At 41.8% G+C, this 20,352-nt stretch overlaps 1 protein-coding gene across 1 annotated transcript; it reads right to left on the bottom strand.

The window, feature by feature from the left end:
• Window positions 1-820: 820 nt before the first annotated feature.
• On the bottom strand, window positions 821-18,432 carry RHEX (regulator of hemoglobinization and erythroid cell expansion). The gene is made up of 6 exons (XM_077155785.1): window positions 18,354-18,432; window positions 5,062-5,189; window positions 4,692-4,792; window positions 3,343-3,486; window positions 1,933-1,994; window positions 821-1,367 (listed from the first exon to the last, which is right to left on the bottom strand). The coding sequence occupies exons 1-6, from the start codon at window positions 18,411-18,413 to the stop codon at window positions 1,167-1,169; spliced, it is 696 nt and encodes a 231-aa protein (XP_077011900.1). The 5' UTR covers window positions 18,414-18,432; the 3' UTR covers window positions 821-1,166.
• Window positions 18,433-20,352: the final 1,920 nt, after the last annotated feature.

The raw sequence follows: 20,352 nt of genomic DNA, 5'->3' as shown, positions 1-20,352 counted from the left end.
CAGATGGTGCACCATTAATACAGAGTCCGTAATACGTAGACCCTGGAGGCCCCTGAGCTGGGTTCACTTTGTATGAAGGGTATTCCTAGTGTATGTGTATGTGTGTGTGTGTGTGTGTGTGTGTGTGTGTGTTAGTAGCTACTATGAGCAAGATGTTTTTCATTTCATATCTTCATTAGATGTTGGAAAAATATTTTTAACCGTTGTTTAATGGTGCCATTATTTAAAAAACATTTTAAGTAAATTCTCTGAGGCTTTCTCAGGATAGGATTATATCTATTATCTGCAAACAATGACAAATTTTATCCTTCTTTCCAATAGCCATATCTTATTTTTGTCAACTGTCTTATTGCACTAATTAGAACTTCTAGAGCAATGTTAGATAATAAAGGAAATGGCAGATTTGCGACATTCTTACTTTGTTTATGGTTTAATAAGATGGTAATGAGAGACTTATGGTTAAATAGCATGCTATCTACTGATTTGAGATAGCTATTCATAAGTTAAGAAGGTGTCGTTTTATTCCTAATTGGCTAAAAAGTGGGGAGAGGGGAATGGGTATTAAATGTTATTGCATTGAGTTTTGGATGATTTTCTTTGGGGTAATGGATTTTGATGCTTATCGATATTTACCTGGACTCTATTTGTGATCTTTTGTTCATAAAAAACAACAAATTCAAGGATTGATTGGTGGTGGGATTTCTAAATGAACTAAAGTTCTAAGGGTAGAGCAGTATTACTCAGCGAGATATAGCACTGAAAAAAGGGACAAATTCAGGGTTAGACAAGAGGAAAAGAGGAACAAGTGGTTGCTATTTTATTAAAAACTTTTAAGGAAATTATTTATTGCCAATAATTAAAAAGCTTACAGAGAAGCCATTTAACCATGAGATTGCCAAGCAGAACTCTATTCCAACTTTTCCAGCTGATTACTTTTTTCAAAAAAATTTTCTCTCAGGAGAGATTTCATCACTTTCTTGGCTGATGTGCTCCAGTGTTTTCATACTTTACCCGGAAGTTCTTCCTAATATCTGATGCAAATCCTTCTTGCTGGAATATAGGCTTATTTTTCTCTTGATGCCTTCTTAAAAGAAAAAAAGACCCTCCCCCACCAAAATAAGTGCAAGAATTCATAGAGAACTGCACCCCATTTAAAAATCTAGAATTCACATGGTCACTTGAGTGTATTCCACTGGCTCAGAGGCAGCAGGATTCACAAAAGTCCAGAGATTGGGTTTGCGGCTTTTGGGATTGACATTCACATAATCTGTGGCTTCCTTCAAGTTTTCATAGTCCAGGGCAGATTCATTTTTCAGTTCTCCAGGGGCCAAAAAGACCACTTGTGTGTAATTTACATCCTTGGAGGTCTTGAGGAAAAAAGCAGAGAAATGATGGGGTCAAAATCCCTACCTTCTTGGGAGGCAGTAAGAGCCCAGGACTGAACTCCCCCTGGAAAGAGCTCGCCCGAGGCTCGGCAGGAAAGGGCCTGGGCCCCGGGGGGGCTGGACTCCGGGGCCAGGGCCAGGAGGGAGAGTGCCAATGACTTTCCTTCACTTGCCTGCAGGGAATGGGCTTAAGGAGGAGCATGAGCAGAGAGGAGAGGAGAAGATGAAGAGATTTGATCCAAGTGGAATCAAGACTCAGCACACCTCGGCCCAGGGGCCGTGGTCTGGGGAAGGGGGGGGGGGGTCCCCATTAACCCTTTCATTTCATTGTTATCACCTGCTCAGATGCACTTCATCTGCATGGTACATGCTGACATGAGACTGTGGGTGCAAGCTTGGCCCTCACCTGAGGATGCTGTGATGACTCATGAAGCCCCTCATTCTTTGCTCCCACTTGCTTAGCTGGGGCCACCTGAGTTCCCAGAGTTTTACGGCAGGGATTCCCCAGACTGTACGGAGGGCAGGGGCCTCTGGGAGCGCCCTTTACCTGGTGGGTGGAAGGCGAGTTGTCTGAACTGTCCGAGCTGTCCGAGGATGTGTCGCTGTCATCTGGGGAGAAATGGAAAATGTTCTTACTCCAGAGAAAACCGGAGGGTTTTAAGAGAGGACAAAGACATGAAAGGGAGACACAGAGAGAGAGAGACAGACAAAGGCAGAGGTACAGCCAGCTCTGCAAAGAGGAGTGTGTGTGGGGGAGATAGCACCCCAAAAGAAAAAGAAGGAGAAATGGAGCATTTCATTGGGAGATGGAGTCTCCAGTCACAGCAGGGGAGTGTCCAGCAGCCTGGGCACTGCTGCTTCCTCCAGTTCCATCTAAAACTATTACAAGTCTAACCGTACTTGAGAAGGACCATGTGCCGGAGGACGAGCAGGCAGGGGCACCCTGAGACGGCCAGCCCAGTGCAGACAGTCCAACCGCCGAGTGCAGGCGGGTTCTAGTCCATGCCCGTCACTAACCCTGGGGGACCCCGGGTAGGTCACATCCCCTTTCATGCCCTAATTTTTATCCCCTATGAAACAAAAGGTTGGAAGATAATCTCTGAGGTCCCTGCCAGTCAAACAATCTCTGCTTCTGGCCAGGCTCCTGGTAAAGCTTTGGGGTGAGGGGTCAGTATGAGACCAGAGACTGGCCCATTCTGCTGAAACACTGATTTCCTGTGCATGAGAGTCTTCTGGTCCCCCCGGGCACTAGAGCCTTATCTCCATGCCAAGGAAGCCTGACCAGTAAGTAGACTTCTCCAACTGAAGAGACAAAATCAGGATGGGTACAAATCAAATCAATCAAGAGATAAACCCATGGAAAAAGTGCTATCAGCCCTTCGCAGAAGCAGCTCGTTTCCACGGTGTGAGTAATGACCCAGTTTGGGCCTCCCTGGTCCTGAGATGAAAAAAAAAAAAAAGGCAGGTGGTGTTCCTGCTGGTTCACACATCCAAGTCCTTAAAAGAGGGTCCTTCTGGGCTCCTCCTGGACCAGGCAATGACATTGGCTGGGAGGTAAGATGCACAGCAACCACTGCTCAAGTTGGACAGAGGTGGTTGAAGTCTTGACTCCACTATTAACTAGCAGAAGAGAAGAAGAGGTGCCACAGAATCTCAAAGAGGAACAGAGAAGGTTCCCAAGCCCCTCCATAAGCATTTGCATATGACCAAGCCTGTAAGAGAAACTCAGATCCCCCACAAACACAAGATCTGCCCCATGGGCAGGATGAAGAGTATCCTAAGAAAGGTCAGCTGGCACATTCTTTCCTGATGTGCAGCATGAGGAACCCACAGGCGGGAGGTTCAGGCTGGCAGGGATGGACTCTGGTTGCAGAGGGGAGGCTCCCCCGGGGTCCAGACAGAACAGAGAGCTTCCTGACACACACACACACACACACCCCCCGCCCCCAGCACTCACTCCTGTAGCGGCAATCACAGACAGGGGTACGTCTCTCTGCCCCGGTCTCCTTCAGCTCCTTGGAGGCAGATGGGTGATGGGAGGCAGGGCTGGGTCCAGGCGCCTGGAGCCTGGTTGCTTTCAGTATTTGCTCACTCTGGTTGGCTACAGGGGAGAGGGCAGAGGTCAAAACTGGAAGATCCTTAAGTTAGACACTCTCTTGAATCAAGTGCCTTCCGAGGGTTACTCTCCTTAGGACAAAACGTTTAGAGTGATCCCTTTAAATTTCATTGCATGGCTGATCGGAACCTTGCAACAGGGCCTTGCCTCATTTAGAGTAAAAGCCAAAGTCCCAGCCTAAGGAGTCCCCCAGGCCCTCTCTCACTCCTTCGCCTCTGGCCTCCTCTCCTACTGTTCTCCTGCCTGCCTGCTCCTCAGGTCTCTCTAGTCCCACCGGCCTCTGGGTTCTTACCTGGAGTAGGAATAGTACTCTCCTGCCTCAGGGCCTTTGCAGGTGTCGCTTGATTCCTCAACTTCTGCAGGTTTATTCTCAAAGATAAGCATCTCAGAGATGCTGGCCACCCCCAGGTCATATCTCCTTTCCTTGTTTCATTGTTTCCTCTCAGCACTTACCACCATCCAACCTACATGTGTTTTACTTATCTTGTTTGGTGCATGGGTCCCACATGGAACTTAAATCCCATGAAGGCAGGAATTTTTGTTTTGTTTTATTTCCTGCTTGATCACAAGAACCTAGGCAGAGAGTTAGGTGCTAAATAATTATCCGTTGGATGGACAGACAGACAGACGGATGGATGGAAGGATGCATGGATGAAGAAGCCTAGACTTCCTTCACTGGAAAATCCTCAAAACACCATCTGTCCACTCTCTCGTCTTATGATCAGCCAAGGCATCTTTATTTTATTTGCCCTAATTGCAAAGACTTCCCAGAACAGGGCTTCTCTAAGTTCCATTGCAAATCTGTCAAAAAAAAATTAAGCGCCTCTTTAAGCCGAACTGCATTCCTTTCTGTTACAATGCAAGGTCATTTCATGTTCAGGCCTTTGACAGTGATGAAGAAAATTATAGGCCCGGGTTAAACACGCCTTCCCCACCGACAACGCAGAGGCTTGTCTCTGGGTAGAAGATGTCGGCAGGGGGAGGACACCGGGTAGGCATTCCCAACCAGACATAGGTTAGGTAAAAGGTGAGCTTGGAGGTGAGGTAGGAGGCCAGGGGTGGGGTAGTGGTCTGTGCAGTGGCTCCTTGGGCAGGTGTTTGGGTGATAATCAGGGACTCCACAGGGGCCCTGTCCTGCCACAGGCCCAGGAATGGCCTCTTGGGGTGATTAGTTGAGAAGAGCCATTTACCCACGTGCCTGCTGAGCCGGTAACTGATGGCTGCGAGGAGGCAGGCCTGTAGGAAGAGGGACACAGCTGCGATCACTAAGCCATGCCAGAGCTTCATGTCTCTGTTGAGAAAGGGGAAGGGTCAAAGTCAGCAGTTTCAGAGATGTTGATATAACTGCAAATCCTTCTCTGCACCCAGCCAGAGGCAGACATCTGTCCTTGCTGTGTGTCTCAGGGCCCATCCCTTTACCTCTCTGGATGGTACGACCTGGGAAGCCAGGAAGAGGGGGTGTGCATGCTTGGAAGCCAGCTGCACCCATCAGCCTGGATTGGAGCTGTGACTGGAAACATTGTCCCAGCCCTGCACCAGCTATTTTGGGGGCCCACTCACCCTGTCAGCATGATGAGATTCTTGCTGGGTAGCCTCAGGGTGAGAAAGTGGCTCAGACTCCTTCGGAGGCAGCAGAAGGAATTTAAGGAGGAACCAGCTAGTGCTGCAGGCAGGGTCCTTCCGGAGACCTGCAGGAGGCAAGGCAGCTGGTCAGGCACTCCTGGGCTTGAATTCTCTTCCTCAGGCAAGCTCAGCTGCTTGGATGCCATTTGCTTTCCTCTCCCAGATTTCAGGTTTTGAATCTGCAAACTAGGCAGTAATAAATTTAATACCTGACAGCCAGTGGGCTGTCAGTCGTTGGCACTGAGCCCCCAGCACACCTGCCATGCTACCTAATTCACACAGAATTGCTGTGGGTTTTATACAATCATCCCACTTTTACACGTGAGCAAAGTGAGGTTCAGAAAAATGAGCGGCATGTCTGAGGTCACTCAGCTGGCAAGCGGCAGGGTCTGGATTTGGGCTCTGATTCCCAGGGCTGCATTCTCAACCACTCGTCCCTACTCCGAGACCCTCCTGAGCTGGGAGCACAAAGGGGTCGTGCTTGAGTGCATTTTCTTTAAAGAGTCTAAATTTTACACACACACACACCACATAACTTTATCGGGCTTCATATAGCCAAGACTGAAAAGGCAGTTAGACGCTCACAAATATGGTAATTCTAAAAATCAGTTTATGTATTCCATCAACATGCTCTGCAAATGGAGTTAACTATTAGGCAAAAGCAGGAAAATGCCTTTTGAAATAGTATTTACTAGAGCAGCGGCAAGGGGCTGCAAGAGCACCCATCGTATTGCCGTGGGCGGTAAATATTAAAAAGCCTTTATATGGATTAAATAAAAACAAAAAATAAAGGTAAAAGAATAAATGGACAAACAAACAAAAAATAAAACCAAAAGCTTTTGTCTGCTACTTAAGTTTATTTTCCCCATCAGAGTTCCCAAGTGCTTAGGGCAGTGTGGGAAATCCTGGAGATTTTGTTTTCTTTTGTAGTTTTCACACTGCAGTTTCCTAGGATCAAAACTTGGACCAAGAGTCTAGAGAAGGAAGTGACGGGAGGGAGTGTGCAGGCTGCCATCACCGCCTCTCCGTGGCTGTGGCCTTCGGGCGGCTGCTGGGAGAATCTGGAGCAAAATGTAACGCCATCGTCCCCATACCCTTCACACAGCAACGAGCTGGTTCCCGGGGATAATTTTTCTTTGTGAGGTCAGAGTTGGGAGCATTGCATGCCCCAAGGTCTTAAGGTCCCTCATTCATACATAATGAATTCTAGACCCTTCTCCGAAAGACCCTAACTCTATCTACCCTTTGCTTTTCACCTTAAATGAAAAAAGCACACACTAGCCTTATCACTCACAAAGAGTTCTATTTAATTTGATTTATAGAGATCGATTTAGGGCCCAGAATTGGTTCCTCGTTTTGCATAGATTCAGCATATGCTATTGGGGGGATGTAAAGTGGGAATGTTCTGAGTGGGACAATTCCACGCTCCACCGCCGTCCACGACAGGCCCCTCTGCTGCTCCCTCCCAGTAGCCGGCACTGCAGGGGGAGAAGCATCACAGGGTCGCCCCGTTAGCATCAGGGCTTCTCGGGTTCTCTCCGTGGCGTTGGTCAGAAGGGGCCGTAGGGAGGCAGGTCAGTGGTGACTGACCCAAACGGCAGTCAAGAAAGGACTCCAGGAAATTAGCCACCTCCCCAGTGTCCACAGACCAATAGACAGAAAATCCAGCATCCCCAGATGATCAACAAACTCCAGAAAGAAAGCACAGTCAGATGTGACTTGAGCACAAAATAAAAATTGTAGAGCCAGAAAGCTGTTTATTCCACACATCCACATACACAAAATCAAGATGAAGCAAGAACGGAATTTTGTAGGGAAAAAAATAATCTCGAAGGACTCGATGCCTTAATTTAGCGAAGGGTATAGGTATAATTAAAATGTCCTGCTCCTGTCTAATTTTGGATAAGCCTTCCGAAAATAAATTCTGTTACAGATGCTGATTTCTCCAGCTCTCAGCTGGGGTTCTTCAATACCCCTGCTGGGACAGCTGCGAAAGGAAGAGTGGACCTTATGGCAGAGCTCCATTTCATCACAAAAGACACAAAAATCATGCGAAGGGGTTAGAAGTGAGGCCAGTGTGTCTGGGAAATCAGCAGCGTTTCATTTAGAAAGGATCTTTGGTGCTTCAGTATTGCTTAACTCACCGTTGAATGTCTCATCTGTCCTTAATAAAAAAATTATTCTCCCGCTTCCATCGAAGGGAACAACCGGTATGGAAGCCAGAACAGTGTTCTTAGGACACCACATTCAAGGCTTTTACATTTTTTAGGCCCCCCTTCCCTTTTACTCATTAAAAATCATGCAACTAAGAGATAGCTGTGATAGAAAATTTTTTAAAATACGAATAAATAAGACATTTTCCAAAATCCTATTTCTTAAACTTCAAGAAAATTGTCTATGCATTTTCATATACTCTATGTGTGTATGTAAATATGTATATATGCACATAAACAATCTTGTAAAAACACGGGATAGTACTGATTAGTAGCTTTTCCTCTTCACTGAATCTATCATAGACGGATTTCCAGATCAGAAAAACCTTCAGTAAACAGCCACAATCCGGGGTCCCACAAGCCAAATTTGGCACCTAGATGACTTTTGTTGGACGGTGGGCTTTAAAGATTTCACTTTGGACGCCCTAGGATGGGACATTTAGCTTCAGTTCCTAACAACCCTGAAGGCATTTGATTTTGCCACCCCGAGTTTTATTGCATCCTTTTAAATGACCACTGTTCCACTTTATCAGAGTTTCCCAGTACTACCTGACATTTAGTGCCAGACAATTTCTTGTTACCTAGAACCATTTTGCACATGGTAGGACATTAACATCCCACATTGGTGGGATAACAAACAAAATGACCAAAAATGACCCCACACATTTCCCAATGGCCCCTGAGGCAGTTTGCCTACACTTGAGAACCACTGCACTAAATAAATGTTTCATTATTTTAAAACCAATATCCTATTTTGACTCTTTATTCACACTACATTGCCTACACTTCCGTCATTTTAATATAGTGTGAGCAACATATCGGCCAAATGACACACAGCAACCCATGTCACCCGAAAGCATGTGACACAGCACATCGCATAGAAGTTCAAACTCTGGACTCGGAAGTCAAACAGCCCTAATTATGGGTCCCAGTTCTGTTTCCTTCTGGCTATGAATTATTTAACTTCTTAGTACTCAGTTTCTGTTTCTGTAAAATGGGGATATGATAGTACCTTGTGTGGGCTCAGTGAGTGAGGGCTGCTTGAAAAGACCTGTCTGCAATGCCAGGCCCATGAGAAGCACTCAACAGTTACTAGTCATTTATTATTCGACCCTAAAGGACTCTGCCAAGATGGTGACTGGAGTAGAGCTATTAAAAACTGGGTTAATGGCGGGCGGCGGTGGCTCAGCGGGCAAGAGTGCTTGCCTGCCGTGCCGGAGGACCTCGGTTCGATTCCCGGCCCCAGCCCATGTAAAAAACAAACAAACAAACAAAATATAATAAAAACAAGAAAATGTTTAAAAATGTTTCCCTTTCTTCCTCCCTTCCTTCCTTCTCTGTCTTTCCTTCCTTTCCTCCCTCTCTCTTTAAAAAAAAAAAAAAAAAACAAAAAAAAACTGGTTAATCTATTTTAGGAAACTTAGGCATTCATTTTGAGTATAGTTTGGAGATAAGATCCAGGACAGGATGAGGTATGGAAATTATGACAGATGTCATTATTTAAGTGGCTAATGTCCCCTAACTGCAATAAGCAGTTTGTTCCTTGGGGTCTAATTGCAGGTTGCTGATCAGCCAGTCTGCAAAAACATCTGCTCATTTACACACGCACACACACACACACACACACACACACACACGCAATCTGGAAATGAGCAGTTAAATGTAATTATATTTTGAAAAGAATGTCTGGCCCATGTAAGATTTTTGATCCACCTTGTTCCACTATCTAGACAGGGACAGTCCTGCCCCTTCCACGGGACTGAATTTTGACACGCTGACCCACACCGATGCAAATGCCTTGCCCAGGGCCTCAAAACCACACTCGATCAGAGTGCTGAGCATTTTTTTGCGTTTGCTTCTGAGCTGGCTAGAAATCCTGGGAGCTGTATTTAGGGCTGGATTCCATTTTATTGTTCCCCTCTTTCACTGATACAGGAGCCGTCTCATACCTTTCTAATCGGTGCAGCAAAGCGTCAGAGGTGAAACAATAAAGACACCCCGTTTTTCCTGCCTGACATTGTTTTCTTTGGATAGAGTCATTCTAGGAGGAGAGGTTTAAAACAAGATCACAACAGAAGATGATTTATCTGAAAATCATCACATAAATTGAAGTATTAGCAATTAATATTGTCAAAACTAAGGCGCTTTAAAGTTCTAGTCTTCATTAATTTATTACTTTTGAAATTACTTTTGAGCTATAATTCAGCTGAATGGTGTTTATGGAAACAGAACGAGACAGGGTGGCAGCAACCTTGCTTCCCCTCCAGCTCTATCACTTGCTACCTGGGTGGTCTTGGAGAGGTAGAAGTCCAGGTAAAGTTGGGCACCTGGCAAAGTACTCCTACATCTCTTTCTAGACCTAAGCATTTTGTTTTTAAAAGGCTGGAGTGAGAGAAGAAGAAAAGGATGCAAAGTTAGGTGAACATGGAATTTGTTTTAAAAGGAAAAAAACCTTTATTTCTACTTTAGAGGATCACCCAGCCCCCTCCACATTACTTGACTTTTTGCCCTTAATTTTATAGGCAGTTAACAACAGAATGGTTTTGAATAATCAAGAAAAGGAGGAAACACAAGGGAATCAAATTAGTAATGATGACGAGACTATAACCACAGAAATAGAGGAGATAAAAAATTGTGAGACTACTAAGATTTTTTTGATGAACGCTCAACAAAATGGATGGTCTTGTAGGAAAAAAAATAGCAAAATTGATGCCATAAGACAGAAAGTTTAACAGATATAAATCAAACAAAAGCGACCAGAAAGAAATTTGGGAAGCAGGGTAGTATCTAGGAGCTCCCAGTCCAGTCCACTCCCTGAACTTTGTCCAGTAATATAACCTCTCACCGCCTCAGTTTTCTTATCTGTACGATGGGAACAATATGCCTAATATAAGATGAATATAAGTAATACCTACTTATGATGAAATAAGATGAGGTATGTGAAATAATTGTAGCATTTATTAGATAGTAGTAAACATCCAGTAAATGCCAAAGTCTTATTTAGACTTTGAGGTCATTATCAGAGTTATCTCCTCAAAAGCTGCATCCAGATGGTTTTATCAATAAGTTCTTTCAAACTTTTAAGGAATCCATAATTTTTGTGTTTATATAAACTGATTCAGGGCGTAAAAAAAGTAATAAATTCTCCTGATACTAAGAAAGATGATGCAGGGAAAGAAAACCAGGCTCCTGTTACTTATGAATACAGAAGTAAATGCATGATATCAAGAAGTTGCCCCAGGGATGTTCAATAAAGCAATTGTTACAATAATGGAATCATTATTGCATTTACATTTACCATATACTTTAATCTTCTGGCTCTACAAGAATAGAATTATCACCATCTCAAAGATGAGGAAACTAAGGTTGGAGCTGTAGAGCAATTTGCCCTGGTCCCCTAGCTGGAAAATTCAAGTTTCAAACTCAAGCCCATCAGACTCAAAAGCCTGACTCTCATCATTATGGGGAACTGCCCTTTTTATATTATAAACATGACTCTGATAAAGATTATATTTAAAAGGCGATAATCTCAGTAAAGTGCCAAAAAGTATTTGATAAAATTGAATACCCAGTTCTAATTTTTTGAAAGTTTGAAATTAAGATATGAAGATTGTTTCTTAATGTAACAATGAATATCTATTCTTTATCAATAATTAGAACCTTACCAATTATAAAATATTTTAGCAGTTATTTGAAAAAGATAAGTATGCCTACTGTCACTATTTCAAAAATTACTCCCAGAAGTTTCAACTTATGTGATAATAATTATGAGGACATTGAATGTTTATTGACCATGTCGTAGGTGGCAAAGATTTTTGCATGTATTAATTCATCCAATTCTCACAGCCACCCTAGAAGGTGGGTACTATTATTATTTCCATTTCACAGAGGACAAAACTAAGACACAGAAAGGGTAAATAACTTGTTCAAGATAATGAGAAGAGTTATCTGGGCTTTGTGCCCTAATAAGCTGGTGCTGCAGCTTGAGCTATTAATTACTGCACTTAGGAGAAATGAAAGTACAGTGTTTGGAGAGAAGTCAAATTCATCCTTACTTGCAAAATATGTGATTTGAATATCTGGAAATTTCTAAAGAATCAACTGTATGTATATACCACAGTTTGTTTAGCCACTCGTCTGTTGGTGGACATTTTGGCTGTCTCCATCTCTTTGCAATTGTAAATAATGCTGCTATAAACATTGGTGTGCAAATGTCCGTTTGTGTCTTTGCCCTTAAGTCCTCTGAGTAGATACCTAGCAATGGTATTGCTGGGTCATATGGCAATTCTATATTCAGTTTTTTGAGGAACCGCCAAACTGTGATATATACATACGATGGAATATTATGCAGCTTTAAGACAAAATAAACTTATGAAGCATGTAATAACATGGATGGACCTAGAGAACATTATGCTGAGTGAGTCTAGCCAAAAACTAAAGGACAAATACTGTATGGTCCCACTGATGTGAACCGACATTCGAGAATAAACTTGGAATATGTCATTGGTAACAGAGACCAGCAGGAGTTAGAAATAGGGTAAGATAATGGGTAATTGGAGTTGAAGGGATACAGACTGTGCAACAGGACTAGATACAAAAACTCAAAAATGGACAGCACAATAATACCTAATTGTAATGTAATTATGTTAAAACACTGAATGAAGCTGCATCTGAGCTATAAAAAAAAAAAAAAAAAAAAAAAAAACCAAGGAAATGTCCACTCCTTTTTCTTTGGATCCCTTCAACTTCCAACTTCTGGCTTCCTTTCCTCCAGGAGGCTTTTACTTTATAAAGCACCAGTAGTAGGATCAAAGCCCAACGTCCTTCAGCTGGACCACACCTTAACTAAAAACAAGTTTTCAACAGGTGTTATTGAAGATGGACTCACAGTTTCACAGGAATGGATTAAGTTTAAAAACATGTTTTTTCTGGGGTACACCTAATATAAATCTATTGCCCAAAACCTATATTCTTTTCTCCAGTTTTACTCTTATTCTGATTGCCCCACTAGACTTAAAATCACACAGAAAGAAATTAAAAATAGCTAATATTAAGTAACTGCTCACTTTGTGACCTGCCCTGGGCTAGCTCGCACATGCATTATTCATTTAAGTCCATTTACTTAGAGACCATTATTATTCCCGCCAAGGAAATAGAGGCTCCCTAAGTTAGCTAACCAAGCCCAGACAAGAGAGTACGATGGTGCATGGGTGCAATCACATTCTCCCTGGTTAAAATGCCTTTAGTAATAAGCTCCAAAGTAAGTTTCTTTCAATGCTTTCAGTAGAAGTTAGGGACCCATCGGATGGGGGATTTGGGGAGGAAAATATTAAAAAAAAAAAAAAAAAAAAAGAATCAACTGACAACTAGTGAAGTAATGAGACTGCTCAGTAAAGTCCTGTAGACATGATAAATATCCTAAAATTACCAGCTACTCTTTCTATTATACCAACAATAACCTGTTAGAAAATACAATGGGAAAAAGGAATACCGTGAAACTTAACCACAAAAATAGAAATATCTAAGAACCTGAACTATAACTTTTTAAAAGCTTTTTAAATTGTATAATATAACATATATACAAAGCAAAGAAAGAAAAAAGCTATAGTTTTCAAAGCACTCTTCAGCAAGTAGTTACAGGACAGATCTGAGTTTGTCATGGGCTGCCATACCACACTCTCAGATTTTTCCTTCTACCTGCTCCAGGAGATTGGAGGTTAGAAGGAATAAGTATATTTTCTTAATCATCAAGTCAACTTTGCTTTTTTTTTTTGTGGAAAATAACATATATACAAAAAAAGCATAAATTTGAAGCACAGCACAACACTTAATTGTAGAACAGATTTCAGAGTTTGTTATGGGTTATAATTCCACAAGGTTTTTACTTCTAGCTGCTCTAAGATACTGGAGACTAAAAGAAATATCAATTTAAGGATTCAGCAATCATATTTGTTTGTTAAATCCTACCTTCTCTGTGTAACTCCACCATCACCTTTGATCATTCTATCCCACTTTTTAGGAGTATTTGGGTTATGGCCTCCTCTAACTTTTTCATCTGAAGTGTAACTTTTTGAGGAAAATAGCAGAAATTTCAAAGCAAAGTAAAAGACAGGCGACAGAAAGAGATATGATGCTTCAGATGAGGAAACTAGAATACGAAAAAACCCTTGAAATTAATTTATTGGTTCAGTACAATTTCAATCAAAATCACAGTTAAGGAATTTTCGTAACAAGCTTATTCTAAAATACCGGATTAAAAAAAACAATAGCAATCAGAAGAGATGAAATGTTTGAAAAGGCAATGTGACAAGGTGGGTTCCTGACATGCCACTTTTTGAGAGTAGTGTAAACTTGAAAAAAATCTGCTGGTCTGTAGAATAAATATATAAAAAGTGGTACACAAAGCAACAAGAGAAAAGGAAAAGGTTATTTAACAAATGATGCACACAGGACAATGGGTTGGTTAGCTATTTAGAAGGAAAAAGAAGAGAACTTAGATCCAGGCTCTACTGATAATAAAACAAGTTACAAAGGGATTAAGGAGGTAAATATTTTTGAATTAAAATTAAAAAGAAATATAATTGGGATATTTACATATTTAATAATATTTATTAAATCCCCAAGTGAGAGAAAACATTCTCAGTTTAAAAGCAAAGGAAGAAAATGCAAAATAGCACATGAGAAAGTAGATAAAGTTGGTTAAAAAATCCTAAAACTACATATATTAAAATAAACAAAATTTAAAGGCAAAAAACCTCTGTAATGGGTATGTACATCACAATTTTAAAAGATTTATTTATTTTTATATAAATTAAGAAAAACCCTAGGACCCCAAATGCTGAATGGGTAAAGGACGTGAAACAGACAAGTTGTAAATAATCCAAAATGGGGTCAAAGCTATTATTGCAAAGGAGCTCGCTACCATGTTGACTATAAAAGTAAAAAAATGGAAAACGATCTAAGTAAAAAACAATAATTAAATAAATTAGAGTTAAGGCATAGAATGGAGTATTATGCAATCATTTAAAACTATGTTTAGAAACAATCTAGGGAGAGGATTCTGTTCTGTGAAAAAGTCAAATGGAGTTATATTTAGCTACATATAATTGAATGACAATTCTAAAAATTAAGCATAAAAAAATAAAAACTTATGAAAAGAAAAAAACTGGGTCATTAATTTTTTTTCTCTGTCATATTATTTTAGTAATCACTCACCCAATTCAGCTGATTCGGTGTACCAAATCCAGAATAGTTCATTGCCAATAATTTTGTATATCAAATATGAAGTTATTCATAAATATGCATTTAAGCAAAATAAATTGATGTTATTTAAAATGTACTTTGTTAAAAATTTTGGGGTTGGGAGAATAGACAGTAATACACCTAAATGGTATTGGGTGTTGGGATTCTGGATTATATTTTATTTAATTCTTTATATTTTCTGTTATTTTCTATGTTTTCTGCAATTAAACATTGTTTTTTCAATAAGGAAAAAATACTTTAAGAGTATTGAAACAAACTCAGAAATTCTGAGTGGCCTATGTTAGCGTGATAACATATTAGATAGATAAGGAAAGATGAAGTCATTTGGATAATTGTCTGCATAATTATATCTCAGTGACTGAACATTTGATATCATGTTAATGAAACATGGAGATGATGGGCTAAAAGTCTACACTTCAATCAATCAAATATTTATTGAGTGGGCTGTGTGCATGATCCTGAGTTAAAACTCCAAAGGGCATGAAGAAGGGGTGATTGCCATCTGAGAAGCTCATGCTATATTTGGGAAATCAAGACATTAATATGTGAAAATTTGAAAAGGAGAAGAGTCATCACAGGCGAAGCATGATGAATTGCCAGAAAAAGTGGGATCAATAACATGTAATATTTTGAAGGAAGAAGAGATCCCACACAATACAATATTCAGGGAGGAGTCTCTGAGCAGGAATTATTTGAGGAACAGGCAATGGATGAACTGAGGGGAAAACAATGTAGCTAAAGGTGCCTGCCAAGCCTGGCTGTAAAGGAGGGATTTAGTGGAACTGAGACCTTCATCCAAAGTTTGATATAGATTTGACCACATGTGAATAAGATAAGGTGTGAGAAAGCAGAATACACTGCAAAGCCACTACACAAGTAAATGTAGGAAAACGGTGAAAATAGTGGCCAGACAGACTGGGGTTGAATTTCAGCTCTGGTCTTCCCAGTGTTGAACTGCTTTACCTTTCAAGCCTGAGTGCTTTATCAGCAAAATGGGGGTGATACCTGTTTTCTTTTTCTTTCTCTCTCCCTCTTTCTGTTTTCCGTTCTTTCTTCTCAAACATGTTTAGTGCTTACCATGTGCTAGCATCGTGCAAAACATTTTACGTAAATTATTTAATCCTCAGAATAACAACCTTTGAAGTACATACTCTTCCTTCTAATTTTACAGATGAGGAAACTGGATTCTTACAGCCTGTTGGAGGGGACAGATGTCAAACCCAGGCTGTATGGTATCAGAGCTTTCACTGCACTGCACAGAGTATATTTTTTCTTCTTTTCTTTTTTTGCACAGAATATTTGCCGTGTATAAGAGAGTGCCTGGCATGCAATAGGGGCCCAATAGGAGAGATCCTCAGACCAGAAAAGCATATTCAAACCTACATTGGCTTAACTGTATAAATGCACCCATTTCTACAGAGCCCTCTAAGGAAACTGGGCTCTCTCACAGTTTTCAAACGGGAGGTATAAGCAACTCAGTGAACAAGACTATGTGGTCCTAGTAAGTCCCTGGTCCATAGAGTTCCCATTGCTATGACTGTCAATGTGTCCATTAACCAGGGGACAGAGAAGGTCAAGCTATCTGGCCTAAGAAGAGAGGCATGGGGTCTGCCAAACACCAAGAGGAGGGAAAGGACAGAGGGTCAGGCCATCACCTTTGTCCTGGGTTTCAGGTCAGTCTTCTCTGGATTTCTTATAGCTCTGGTCACCTGGCAGAGGCCTCACCCCAAGGGTTAGGACACACCGGGAATATGAAATGTGGACCTAGGTCTTTCTAGCTCAGCCAGTTTGTGAAGTCACTCTCCTTGGGCAATTCACTTCCTCTCTCTCTGAACCTTATTTTTCCTGTTTATAACATGAGGGGAACAGGCTAAGTAGAGAGCATTATTTTAGAATTCTGTGAGTCTTAAATGGGCCTAAAGGGCAAGTCTCTAATAATCAGAAACAGCAACTTCGAGCCTCAACCAGCAAGCCACATCTCTAGTCACTTATCTCTAGGTGCAAACATGGCCAATTTTTTTTAGGAGGAAAGCAATTCATCCTAAGTTTTAATCAATAATTTTGGGGGAAGCATTTTTGCAAGAAATTACTATTGACGAATGCAAATTGAATGAATTTAAACGTAACTCAGTTCCAATATAAAAAAAGGGCAAAGAACTGTGAGCAACTTATGCAGTAGTATCATGGATTCATTTTGCTTATTCCCACAAAGCTCCAGGTAATTAGAAGGGGCCAAATTATTCTTCCACTTCATAGATTGGCAAAGAAAATTTCAGAAAACTACGGCCCTCCCACAGAACGTGCTCAGTGTGTGGGCACCTCGGTAGCTGGGACCAGGTCTTGTCCGCATTCCTAGCATGACATCTGCAGACGATGTGTGGGGAAAATACTTTGTAACACTGTGCACATTGCAGTTAAATTAATGTGCACACAGTTGACACTGTTTAACCTTGGAGGGCCCCCGAACCTCAGTTTCCTTCTACTGAATGGAAGTTGAACGGCTCCCTCACAGAATACTTGTTAGGATTAAATGAAATTATTGAAAAACATGGTTTCTGCCTCATGGTCAAGACTCAGCGCCAGGGCTGGCCTCATGGACGCGAGACCTCTGCAATTGGTAGGGACCCCCGCTCAAAACGGCCCCATGATTGGTTTTTTATGCTCTGCTGTTACTTCTTGATGGTCTTAATAATTTTGAACAAGGGGCCCCGTGTTTTCACTTTGTGCTGGATTCCGCAAATTATCTAGCCAATCTGACTCAGAGCATTGCACTGAACAGAATTGCGAAAGCTCACACAGTAAGGTCAACATGCAGAAGACTTAAAGGACAGTTAGTCAACAGGTCTGGAGTAGCTAATCTACACTCTTGCATGTAGTACCTCCTGACAGCTCTCCCAGGCTGCCCAGAGACGATGGACACTGGTCTGAGGACGCTCTTCCATGCTTAAGTTCTCCAGGAGAATTTTCCTTTACTGGTTGACCTTGGTCAAGTTGCTAACACATTTGTGTCTCAGTTTCCTCAAAGAGAAGCTATTAGTGATACCTAGGTCTTTAGGGTTGCTTTGCAGATTAAATGAGCTGTTAGAATATTTCCTGGCACATAGTAAACTTTACATAAGGGTCGACTATTACTGTTTGATGTTGTTGTTGGCTTTTCCTTGCCCAGATGTCTGCAGATGCATTTTCTGACTCCCATACAGAAACTTTTAAAACTCCCAGGTTGATCCCTTTCCCTCCACACACCAGTCCTTTGCAGCTCAGAAGGACACTCAAGGAAAACACTCCTCAGAGGAGATTCTCTGGCATCTGGTTTCCAGTTGACTTTAATTAATGCTAGCTACTTTTGATGGAGCATTGTGCCAGGCTTTAAATGGATATTGTCTCCAGTTCTCCTCGCAACCCTGGAAGGTGGGCGTTTTTATATCCATTTAACAGATGAGAAAGGTGAGGCTCACAAAAGTTGGCAGCTGGGAGTGGCAGAGTGGGCATCTGAAACCAGTTCCACTGAATCTAAACCCATGCACCTCTGAGCCAAGAATTACGCTGTTGCCACTGCCACAGGCAGATCTCAAGTCTCAGGAATGAGAGACTAATATCCATAAAGTCAAAACTGCTGAATCTTGGGCTCACTCTAAGCCATTTGCAATCCCATAACTGGAGATTCCTCTGTGAAACTTATATGCATAGAAATACACAAACAAGCACACAGTCCTCAAACTAATTTAAAATTCTCCCTACCCAGATAGTACTTACCCCCGGACCGTGAGCAAAGTCTGAGCCACCTTGTGTTTCAGTAGTTCTTGATGGGAACATGTCCCTCCATCACTTCCCCCCAGCCCCACCCGGAACCTTCTCTGTCATTGGAGGTCATCACAAATGCTTCATCATTTCCAATAGGGTGGAGATACTGCTGCTCGGAGGATAGCGATCTAGCAGAGTGAGGTGATGATAACACTTCTTATCTCTTTCAGCCGCCTCTGCCGTGCTCCCCAGTGCAGTGTGTGGAGACGGAGGAGGTTGGGAGCCTCTTTCTCCATGTGCACAACATTTAAATACCACTAATGCACACGCAGCCTGGGAGAGTGGAAAGAGCACTGGAAGGGGAGTCAAGAGGCCTGGATTCAAGTCCCAGCTCTGACACCAACTTGCTGCATGAGTTCAGGCAAATTGATTCCTTACCATGAGCCTCCTATTCTTTCTCTACCAAATGAAAAAGCCGACCTCTATATATTAGCAAAGGTGCCATCTGATTTGGCTTGTCTTTGAATCTATGTATGATGTGCCATAGAACGAAGAGACTGTGTCTGGAAATAGGACAACTAATGGGGATAATTTTTGGAGGACAATTCTTTGCCATTAAATATCGAAGGAGGCCAACCTAAAACAGCTGTTAAGGCTTGTTTGATAGTGCCAGGAACACAAGGAAGGCGGATTTCAGGTTCTCTGGGCTCTCAGGCTGAAATTCCAGATCGAAACTTGGTGGTGAAGACTAGAGGAGGATAAAATAATCCACTTATAAAATAGACAAAGAAAGAGGAACTGTCTGGGGCGCTCTCTGTAACTTTGCCCCTGCTTCAGACAAGTTGAACGGTGGTTTCAGAATCAGATATATTCAGGTTTGAATCTTGACTCCACCATTTGGTAGCTGAGTGACTTGGGAAAAGTTATTTAATTTCTCTGATCCTCAGATTTTTCATTTGTAAAATTGGGGTAATAATAAATACCGAATTTTTAGAAATCCCATAAGGTTATTCAAGGTTAAATAATATAAATAAATGGCAAAACACTTAACAGTGTGCCCTTTCTGCGGTAAGCAACATACGATAGCTGTTAACATTTCTACTCTTTCAATGCAAGTCAGAAAGCTGCCCCTTTGGCAGAATCCTGCTCAATGTTTAACATCCCAGATCCAGGCGTGCAGCATCAGCTCTCTGTAGAATTGCATCTGTGGCTGCAGTTTTCTTCCCTTGGTATAGCTTATGTTAAGAACCTGTAACCTCTTCCTCACTCAAGACTTTAGGACGGCACGGGCACACCCTCCAGGCTGCCCTGCCGGTGTCAATCTATACTTCTGACTGCTGCTGACAATTAGCCTAGGACAATTAAGCCAAGATTCTTGACTTGCTCTTCCTCTTACCCTTTTACATTAGTCCAGTGTAGATATGGAAGCAGCCAAGGCCTTGTAACATCCACTCCACTCTAGACTTCTGGACTTCTGTGTGGGCCGCTTTTGGACCAGAACCTTCCATGGGCTACGCCAAGGCTCACAGTATCGTGTAGTTGTTAAGGATGCTTGCACAATGATACTCTTTGGGTCCTCCAGGTGTCATTTGAGGGATCCTCATTTGTTGGAGACCAGGATGGGGCATCTTTATCATATGTCAGAGACAGTATATTTTTGTGTGCACACCAGGCCAGTGCTGCCATAACATTTGCCTTTTTGTAAATCTTATAAGGGGTGTCAGAGTTTAGTGGAAAGTCAACTAGACTTGATTTTCAGAGACCTGGAGAACTGAGGCATTTGATCTCTTATACGTAATTATAAAGAGCTTGATTAGATCATTTCTAGTGTCCCAGCTGCTCTAAAAGGCTATGATTTTGTGTATTATTTGTCATCCACATGTGTTTTAAATAGCAAAGTGAGAATTATTGAGGGTATATGTCTCATTCTTCTCTGTATTTCCAGTATCCAGCAATCTGCCTGCACCTAGTAGGTGTTCAACAAATCCTGTGACGTGGATAAATGGGTGGT

This window comes from Tamandua tetradactyla, chromosome 4, assembly GCF_023851605.1.
Source record: "Tamandua tetradactyla isolate mTamTet1 chromosome 4, mTamTet1.pri, whole genome shotgun sequence".
Classification (NCBI taxonomy): Eukaryota; Metazoa; Chordata; class Mammalia; order Pilosa; family Myrmecophagidae; genus Tamandua; species Tamandua tetradactyla.
Note: the sequence above shows the minus strand (reverse complement) of the source record. Positions and strands in the feature narration are given on the sequence as shown.

Bases quoted from the DNA above. Each gene is read 5' to 3' on its own strand.
- RHEX (XM_077155785.1), bottom strand. From the start codon at position 18,413: ATGTTCCCATCAAGAACTACTGAAACACAAGGTGGCTCAGACTTTGCT. The intron at 4,793-5,061 runs GTGAGTGGGCCC...CTTTCTCAACAG, and splicing joins AATCTCATCATGCTGACAGG to AGACATGAAGCTCTGGCATG. The intron at 1,368-1,932 runs GTAAAGGGCGCT...TTTTTCCTCAAG, and splicing joins ACTCGCCTTCCACCCACCAG to ACCTCCAAGGATGTAAATTA.